A 10,606-nucleotide genomic window follows, 5' to 3' on the forward strand; every position below is an offset into this window, starting at 1 on the left:
AACGCAAGAGTATTTCCTTCCTTCTTATTGCGTCGTAAATGACAATGTCGTTTCTTTATTTCTCGACAGATTCGCCCTGCTGCAGTGGAATAAAGAAATTCGCTATTACTCTTGAGTACTTGCACTGAAGTCATCATTAGGTAAAATTGAATATCAATATCGAAAACTCCATGCAATTTCTACCTAGAATTGAGTAGAGTTTTCGTATTTTAGTAAGATGTTGCTTATATTTTGCTAAACTGGGGACAATATTCAGGTTTATATAAATTTAGTTTGTTTTTACGTGTTTGCATGTAATATTTTCTTTGAGTGTACTTCACGTACTTCACGAGCGGAATTGTATAGAAATTACTGGCAACCCTGTTTCTGCACCACTTTACGGGGGAAAAGTCTTCGTCACAAAATTCCACCATGTCAATCAATTACACGGCAATAAAATTCGATGTCTCGGCTTGTCTTATATATTTGGCAAAGTTCTAGGGACAGTTTTCTTTTATTGTTACGAAAATATAGTGATGAATAGTGCAGTACTATCAGTACTTTATGGTTGATTATAAAATAGTGAATTCCATTTGTTTTTTACCTTATATAGTGAAAGAAAAAGCATAAGATTTACCAAACACTGCGTCAAGAGGAGGCAAGTTGTGACGTTTTCCACAACTGCAATCATCTGCAATGTCAACTGAAAAAAAATTGGGGTCTAATGATTCCGTGGTTGCGGTGGTTGCTGATCTAGAAATGAAAAGAAAATCAAATAAGGATTCTGCTTTAATATCTGATGGAGGAACTCGTTCAAGTGCACTTGTGCTAGATTCGAATTATATCGAAAACAAGATAAAAAATTTGCTCAATCAAAAAGATGCAGTCAAAACCGCGATAGATGACGATGCAGAAGATGAGAACTCTGATAGCGAACAAAACGGAAATCGAATGATGGGAATCTTGACAACAGAAGATAGTTGTAACGCAGTTGATAATAAACTTTTTTCAAGAAACTTCGATGATAACAAACACGAAGTATCATTCAAAGAACTTTCCTTCAATGGTAAGATAAAAAGCTTTAATGCGCAATCTTCTATGAATAGTGGTTCGGAGAAATTGGCAATTGCAGGCAGCGCATTAACGTGTAGCGAAAAAAGTAACCAAGATAAACTCAACGAGTCTTTTGAAATTTTGACAAAGGAGAATAGTTCACTTATGCATTACAACAATGAAAAATCTCCAGATTTATTTGCCGACGATGACTACGATGACACAAGTGAAGATGAAAAATCAAAGTCGGATTTAGAAGTTCATGATTGTCCAAAAGAATTAAACTCGAAACAAACAATTCCAGATAACGATGGCGTTAGCAATATTGAGCGAATTCTCTTAAAACGCATGCAGTTGTCACTGTCTGGTGTGCCGCCGCCACCAGCAGTTACTTTTTCTCAAGTCGATATAAACCGTGTGCTTGATCTATATAAAGAAAACGAAAGTTGTTCAGGTTTTAGCAATGACCAAACAATCGAACGAGCTTCCCCTGGAAAACTTTGTCTCAGTAAACCAACGCATAGCCCAACAGAGTTATTCTCGTTATCGTGGCCAGAAATCTTGAAGTGTAGAGCACACGGTCTCCACTACAACCGTTCGAATGTTTCAGAAAATATTGAACTGCTAGGGTTGAAATATGTAGATCGATACATAGGAGCAGAAACAAGTTCGACCTTCAATGTGATCCATTCACCATCTAGTACTAAAAAACGAAATTTACGGTTGAAGTAAGTAAGCTAAGTGATTGTAAATCAATATATTCTATTAACCAAGCTTTTTAGAATGCTCAACCAATCACCAGGGAGCCGTCTCAGTCATCTGGCTCGCCGTAGGGCGGTGTTTTCATCCGCTAATTTGCTCAATAGCTCAGTTAACTCTGTTATCGCGACGGGCCTTTCTAATACGTTTCGCGCGAGTAATCGGCAAATTTTGCTTGATGCAAAGTAAGTTATTAAATGTTTTTTTCAAGTTTTTCCCTAATAAGTTCATTTTGCTGTTATCTTGTACAAGTTTATTTCATGACCTATTTAATGAATATAATTCGAATTCATGCAACTAAATTACTTTATTTGTTCATATAGTTTCATTACCCCATTGGGTGAAATACCATTGCATTTAATCCTAAATCACTGTTTTGAAGTAACAGTAGTTGCAACATTCAGATTTGTTCAATAATCAATTTGATATTACGTAAAATTTTGACTAAATTCATTCCATCAATTCACAGGAAATCAGATAACCGTCGTAAAAACAAAGGGCGTACACCAAAACGTCGTACACCTGGTCGCCGCAAAACGCCTAGTAGACGAAAAACACCTGGATCATCTAGTAAAAAACGTGCACTCAGTTTACCGATGGTAAAACAGTCACAACCAGTCAGTCGAGAATCTTCCAAGCGGGCTCTTTTTCAGAGTCCGCCTCGAGAAGGTTCAAACAACCTGACTGCGATTCCAGCCACATCGGTTGCAGGCAGCAGTTCTACTGTTAATAAAGTTCAGAAATCCAAACGTGCACTGTTCTCGCCTCCTAAACGTGTTCATCGTTTCTCTTCAGTTTCCTCTAGTCGATCGAATCTATCCGTCAAAGAATCGTTGATGAGTTCTCAACGGTACGGTTCCACTAATAATATCGAAATGTTAAAAGAACACAGCGGGGTCACAGATATAATCACCGGTGAATCTGTGGACCTAGGCGGAAAACGAAAACGATCAGAAGATCATGACGACGACATAGATTTATCTACTAATATAGGGAAAATTGCTCGCGTGGAAACGATAAAAGAAGAAGACTTGACTCCTCGCTCATTAAAACTTGCCCGAAGTCAAAGTTTTTGTTCCAGTTTAAAGAACTCCAATTGCAGCAGCGCTTCGGAGAATAGTTTATGCGGAAAGTCACTCTTTAGAGCAAGTTCAGAAGTTACATTTCCTAATTCTGGAAATCGCTCAGTGGCAGTTTTAACAGAGAACCATAAAAAGGTAATATACGAACATGATAGGTTACAGCGAATTTATATTGTTCAATTCATTGCAGAAATTACTATGGGCTGTTTCGCAAGCTTTACAAACCAAGCAGATTACGGTAAAACATAACAATTTCAAAGAGTACGCTTCCAATCTGGCACGTGTCGTTAAACGGTTGTTCTTGGAGTTCAACGATAATACAGTGACCAGTACCAGCGAGAAATTGCTAAGGTTTGTTGCACTTTGACTGAAAATTCTAAATGTTCACTGTACCTTTCGTGTTGTGTTTCAGGTTTGCCAACAGGCATGTTTTTGAGGTAATTCAAGGTCACAGTGTTGATGATATCTACCTAAAGGAAAAAACTCGTATAATGAATGCAAGGAACTTTGGAAAAATACAGGGTTACATTGCCCCAGAAGACTATGAGCATCGTAAACAAATGCTGAAACGCAGCACGTCTACGTCAGTGCTCATTGCAGATAATTCTAGTGATGCATCGCTGTCTGCTTGCTCTAGCCAACTGCAGCTGAGCCAACGTTCGTTTCTTTCACAAAGTTCGGAGTTTTTAAACCAGCTATCGCAAACTTCGCACCATAGTAGTCAAGTGACAGATCTAAATGGCTCGCAGAATACGATACTCCGTGAAAACATTGACAGTGAACAACGACAGAAATCGGCTCAAAAGCAAGTTTCTTTTTCCGGCAAGGATCAAAAAAACCTTAGCCCTTACGCAGACAAGTGCGGATCTTTAGCAAAGAGTGTAAAATTAATTGTCGGTGGTGCCCTTTCGTCCACCAGCGTGCTGAAAGCAAAACGACAGATCTCATTTGAGTAAGTTTATGGGAGTGGTGGATTTCAACGTACATGATAAATTTAAAAGGTGATAAATCTTTCGCATTGTATGTATGGATTATGGGTGATTTTTATCGCTTTTGTTTGCGGGCAACAGTGACAACATTTGACTGAGTTAGACACGCAGGGTTACGTGTTAACCGGAAGTTGAAAATAATTCTTTAAAACTTTTTAAAATTCAAAGCTACACTTTGTGGAAATTATTTTTGCACGAGAACATTTACTGTGGCAGTTGTAAATAGTATGAGACAATAAGTTTATAAATAAATAAGCAGAGTTTCTAATTTATTATACATCTATAATATTTTTGTAAACGGAACAAAAAGAACTTGTCTAGTAGGGTGCCAATGGAAATCGAATTTCGTTTATCGGTAGGTTCGAAGCCGCATTTTGGGAGGGAGCCATGGCTTCCACACTTTGGGGCCTCTAGAAAAGTTCACTTCTCATGATAAATACTAAAAAAGACAAAATCCAAAAAAAGTCTGTGACACTTGATATTAACTGAAATTTTAGTAAAACTATCACAATCCCTCTATATCCTTCCTTTAACTTATTTTTTTATATGATACATTCCTTTATAAAAATTTTGACAACTGAAAAGGTACCTTGTCACCAAACCCCAAAATGATAAATTCGACCCTGGTAGGGTTAAAAAGTTTCGTTTTCTCGAAAAAAGTCCATGTTAAATTTCAGCTCATACGGACGTCGTGTCTCAAAGCGGTCAAAGTTTCAACTTTTGATCGATGAAAAAATCAATGCAATTCTCGATATCGGATTTTTTTATGTCGAATAGAGATCTGGTGTTAGCTCATAAAAAAGCATCAATGCAATCGATATCAGATTATTTTATGTTAAATTGAGCTCAATAATTTTCTTTTGAAAAAATTTTTTTTTCCTTTATTTTAGGACCTAGAGACTTTCAGTCTTCGGACTGGTTCGTCTCTTTTTTGAAAAAATACTTTCTGTGACTTAAAAATTTTTGAGCTGGAAACTCCCTTATTTAATTACTCAAATACCGAGGGGCTCGTGTGGCTGTCAAACTCCATACACGCTCACTCTGAATAACCCAAAACTGAGTCAATCAGTTTCGCTAAAACCGTATGTACTCAAAATTGAGTAGAAGTTGTTTTACTCATTTTTGAGTACCACCGAATGGTAAAATAAATTGAGTAAATATTACCCTTATTATACCTGATGCGCGATGCGTAAAAGTTACTCATTTTCGACTCGAAAATGAGTACTTTAAACTTCAATGAGGGAATTTCGGAAAAAATATCATTATTGACTCGATATTATTATATTTTGCCTTTTTAATGAATTTTATTTGAAAAAAGGCTCATTTCAAGAAATTTACCTTTGTTCGCTGGGACACGGGAGATCTTTGAATTTATTCGCCGAATATCCAACCAATAAGTCCTGGTGAAAAAGAAAAATTGGCATTGGTTGCAGTCAATTATTTCAAATTCTGAATTACCTACCGATAACAACTAATTTCAAACAATTATATTTTCTTCTTTTTCAGACTGTTTGCTTGGTTTGCTGTTTGCTTTTAATTGCAAAAAAATATCAAAAACAACACGAAAGCACCAGTTACCCAATTTTGAGTAAATTTGTCGCCATGATCAATTTAATTCTACTCATTTTTTGACGTCTTCGAACAAATGAAAAAAAATTATTAAAATCCAACTCAGCCACTTAGTAGCCCAGAGTGAGCGATACATTTTTCGTCTAGCACTCATAGATTCTAGTCCAAGCGATTCTGCTACCCACTTTTTGGTTGGTTTACCCTAAAACAAATGAAATACAGTAAATGTCCCATCTTTGTCAGTTAACTTATCCTCGAATAAATATCCATTTAAATGGAAAAACTAGAGCTCAACGTTTGTTTCCGGTACAATGAATAAGAGTTTTAGTAAGCATTTGAAATGAAATATTGATCCTGTGATGAATTCATGATTGGTACAGGCAAAATTTTGACGTTTATAGTCCCCTGTCAAATACGCATACTCCCTCATACGCATTACTCAAATTGGGTTGTTTAGCTACTCACAGATTCCTGAGTTTTATATATCAGCTGAAAGAGTGTAATTTTCTGAGTTAAACGTTATTTTTAAAAAAAAATTTATCATTGTCTTTCGATTTTTAAATGAAGAATAAAAATCGCTCTAAATCGCTGCAATGACAGTTGGTATATGAGCGAACTGTCATTGTAGCAATATCGAGCAGATTTTCTGTGAGAAACATCAACTGTGTCTGTATGTGCGTTATCGTTTTGGCACGTTTGACAAGACATTTTTGTAGTTGTTATAGAGCTTTCTACGCCAGATCTCACCAATACAGGTTTAGTCGTTTATTCTTGTAATATCGATTTGTTTTCAACAAAAAAATCAGCTGATATTTGATTTCGAAAAATATTACACTTATGAATCCTAGTTCATTAGTGTTACCTGTTTTAACAATCTTTGTTTTAGTGAGAAAATAGATGAAATAAAAGTAAAAATCGGCTTACAACTTGAATAAAAGTTCGGGGCAGGAGGAAATTTTTTGTTACCACCAGCGTGTTGATTATTTGCAACCAAAAATAAAATTTGTATTAGTGAAATCGACCACTAATACAAGCGCAGATAGGAAGATCTATTGTCAAGCTCGTATTTGATGGTTTATGCACATTACACACACACACACACACACATACATACACATTCACCATTAATGTTTCTGGGAGTCGTTCGGGGACGCCACATTACTTGAAGTTTGCAAGGTATATGAGAGAATCTGACGCTTGTGTATCTTATTATCTCGTTTTTACTACAAGGTACCTTTGAGTGGGTTAGTAACGGGAGGCTGAAACTCAAGAGGCTGAAACCCGAAGGGCTGGAACTCGAAAGGCTGAAAAGTATGCATCATATACGAAAGGCTGGATGAACAAAAAGGCTGAAACTTTTGTAACTTGAATCATAATCGTTGAAAAATTCAGACACATGAATAGCAAATCTTCATAAAGTGACAGAGTTCAATGTTTGAGTATTATAGATAATTAATCGTTTTCATCATTTTCTGGATTTATTTGAGAAATCGCAAAATGCGTACTCCAGTAAATTTTACCGAAATTTTCGTAATAATTCGACAGTTGAAATTTCCGAGTCCCGGTAAAATATTACCGAGAATCTCGTTAAAGTTTGACAAGTTGCCAATTGTTGATTTTACAGAATCTCGGTATTTTGATGTACTACCGAGATCTCAGCTGTTGAAATCTCGGTAATTCATTTTACCGTACTCGGTGATATTATCTAAGTGTGTGGAACACAATCAAACATATCAGTGGTGGGTTCCCCAGTAAAAACAACTCAACTCTATTGAATGACATTAAACTTGCAACTCAATTCATCGAATGCAACTTCCCAACAATTCAAAATACAAAAGTCTATCAATGAAACCACCGCTCAAAGAAATTAAAATTAACTTTCAAGAAATAAACGAAATCATCAAATCTAAAAAAGACACATCATCACCTAGAATTGACAAAATATCATTCTACTTTCTTAAACGATGTAAGCCAGAACTTATTATCAAAATAGTATCCATACTTAATACCGTAGTTAACTCTGGTATAATTCCAGATGGTTGGCGCGACATTAAAATCGTTCCAATACTTAAACCATCCAAAAACCCCAATGAACCGTTATCATACAGACCATTAGCCATGATCAGCGTTATCCTAAAACTCATTGATTTTATTATAAAGCGTAAGCTAACTGAACATATAGAAACAGACAATATATTACCAGCTTACTCGTTGGGCTTTAGGGAAAGAACCTCCGCAATTACTTGCGTTATAACACATTTCTGACCCACATCTACAATGAAAAAAGAGAAAAAGAAGTTGTGATAACAACCATCTTTGATTTATCGAAAGCATTCGACAACGTAGATATCAAAAAACTACTTGATACTTTAGATGAGACTAATATCCCACCAGAAATCATTAACTGGATATTCAACTATTTAGAGAAAAGGAACATAATTCCATAATACTAAAACTAAACAATAACACGAAAATCAGACGAGTAACTAACAAAGGTCTTCCACAAGGCTGCCCATTATCACCATTTTTTTTTCAACCTGTACACTGAGAAAATCCATACCCTATCCGGCCCAAACAGAATATTATTTAAGGCAAAGAATTTAACATTAGCAGTAGAAAACACGAACAATTTCTTAACAGAAATAACCAACCACTTAAATAGTATAGGAATGACGATAAACACAGATAAATGCGCCACTATGGTTATGACACATTAATTTCATCCAATAGACAATATAAAAATCAACAATCATCAAATAGAAGCAAAACCAGTACAAAAATTTCTACACACTTAATTTTTTTTTTGCTGTAAACCAGCAAAATTTTGCTGGATTTTGCCGAGCTGTAAAGGGTTATATCTGCGGTTATACATTGATTATCCATCTTTTTACGCACCATAATGGCGGACGCTATAATGAAAAATTCGTAATATGTTACCTACCGTTTTGACAACTCTGCTTACGTCAGTTTGACTCTTCATGTGTTTCACAAGAAAAACAATTAATCTGGCAACATTAATGCTGCCAAAACTGCAGAAATCACGAATCTGACGTAAGCAGAGAGGTTCACATATTACGAACGCGTATTATAGCACCCGCCATCATGGTGCGTAAAAAGCTGGATAGACTCACCTACAATAAACATATCGAAACGACAGTAGCGAAAATTAAAATGAAAATCAACATAATTAAAATGATAACTAAACGGAAAAATGGAGCACACCCTCGTACCACACTCTATGTATCTAAAGCAGTAGTACAACCACATATTGACTATGGACTGACAATTACAGCAGCAGCCTCGACCAGCAACTTCAACAAACTACAAACAGTACAAAACCTCGCAATTAGAGTATCAATGAGATACCTTAAGTCAACTCCAAATAATGCAATTCTATCAGAAACGGGACAGTTTCCATTAAGGGAAAGAGCTGAATACTTTGCATTCAAGGAAATCTGTAAAGCCATTTACTACCAAAACAGTCCAATTATTCATTATTTATATAAATTCATTCAAGAAGACGATTTACCAAAGCACTATACCAACCTTGAAAAGATAGCTAGTTTGAACAATCACCATTTATTGCAGCTTGCACGTGCAGTTCCTTACGAGAACTCAGAAAAAAATATGATATACATCCAGAAATACTCATTTAAAAAGAAAAACTATTCCATAACAGTACAAAAACAAATAGTTCTTGACTTAACAGCTTACGCTGATTATTATAAAATTTTTTACTGACGGCTCAAAAATTGACGGACGAACAGGTTATGGTATATACGATGAAGCAGATAAATTATCGCAAAGTGGGAGACCTCAATCACAATTTATAATTATGAACGCAGAGATAGCCGCTATTATCAAAGCTATTGAGTACCTAATAATCAAGTGCATTCCCAAAGCTGTGATATTTACCGATAGTCAAAGTGCTGCAAAACTAATTCAAAGTACGAAAAATGAGGAAAAGTTTTTAAGTTTAATTTTTAAGATCGCAAATAGACAGTCTCACCATTCGATGGATTTCTGGACATATTCATCTAACGGGAAACGACAGAGCTGATCATGCAGCTAAACTTGGAACAACAAGAACTGAAATTGACGATTTTCCAATAACCAAAGACGACTTGACCCTTAGCCTGAAACATGAAATAATTAGCTTATGGAATGAAAAATACAAAGAAATTCCTAATGAAAAAGGAACTTACCATTACAAAATTATGCCAACTATCAAACTGCACACTTAGATTTCATTGCCGAGAACAGCTGATAAATTCAGCGAAATGTTCTATAAGGCAGAATTTTCAAGAACTTCGGCAAACGAAATTTAATACCTGCTGGTTTACGGTAGATCGATATATTTGCTGAATGTTCGTCAAAATATATTGCTGACATTTGATAGAAATTTCACCGAGCTCCATCAGCTGTTGGGAAGTTTGCCGAGATAAATTAAGTGTGTGGAGCCATGGTTCCAAAACATATGTTTGCCGAACGATCTCACAATATCTCTATCAAGACTACGCTCAGGCCACTTAGCCACAAAGGATAAACTATATAAATGGGGATTGGTCCCTAACGAAAACTGTAATTAATACAATGTAGCTGAAAACATAGAACACATTTTATATAACTGTCCTAAATACAATAATGTAAGAAATAAATACCCAGTACTCTCGAAGAAACTTGATTTGATACTTATTTTAACTGAAAATAACATAAACAATACTAAACAGCTTGCTTTGTTCATAAGGGAGAATAAAATTAGCATTTTGAACCGATCACATAAAAACACAACTCAACATACTCTTCAAACTGCTACATAGCAAACTAAGATCACGCAAACGAAAAATATACAAAACAATCTATTCGAATAAATTTATTTTGTCGATTCACACTGTCACTTGACGGTAACACATAAGACTTGGCTGTCACGGACCAACAGCCAAAGCGAGATATATAAAAAAAAAAATATTTCCCTCCATCACTTTCGCAAATAAAAACCTAAGGAGCGACATCAGGCTTCTTACTCTTCTTCCTCATCCACCTCGATGATTCCTGTTGTATTTTTCGTAAGTGATGCCATTCACTCGGAAAATACTTGAATATTTTTAATGCATTTTATCACCATCATGCACAATTCCTTCTGCAAGCGACAGTTTTACCGTCTGAGGGTTACCG

At 35.6% G+C, this 10,606-nt stretch overlaps 1 protein-coding gene and 1 long non-coding RNA gene across 2 annotated transcripts; one reads left to right on the forward strand and one right to left on the reverse strand.

Annotated features, from left to right (window-relative positions):
- The first annotated feature begins 360 nt into the window (after positions 1–360).
- LOC129725028 (uncharacterized) lies at positions 361–4,139 on the forward strand. The gene is made up of 5 exons (XM_055680407.1): positions 361–1,760; positions 1,815–1,976; positions 2,261–3,008; positions 3,064–3,224; positions 3,286–4,139. Exons 1-5 carry the CDS (start codon positions 676–678, stop codon positions 3,827–3,829), a joined length of 2,700 nt encoding a protein of 899 aa, XP_055536382.1. The 5' UTR covers positions 361–675; the 3' UTR covers positions 3,830–4,139.
- A 5,288-nt stretch (positions 4,140–9,427) lies between these two features.
- LOC129725057 (uncharacterized) lies at positions 9,428–10,465 on the reverse strand. Its single transcript, XR_008728008.1, has 3 exons — positions 10,093–10,465; positions 9,637–10,030; positions 9,428–9,567 (listed from the first exon to the last, which is right to left on the reverse strand). It is a non-coding gene; the product is annotated as an uncharacterized LOC129725057 (long non-coding RNA).
- Positions 10,466–10,606: the final 141 nt, after the last annotated feature.

The sequence above is a fragment of the Wyeomyia smithii genome, chromosome 2 (assembly GCF_029784165.1).
Source record: "Wyeomyia smithii strain HCP4-BCI-WySm-NY-G18 chromosome 2, ASM2978416v1, whole genome shotgun sequence".
NCBI lineage: Eukaryota > Metazoa > Arthropoda > Insecta > Diptera > Culicidae > Wyeomyia > Wyeomyia smithii.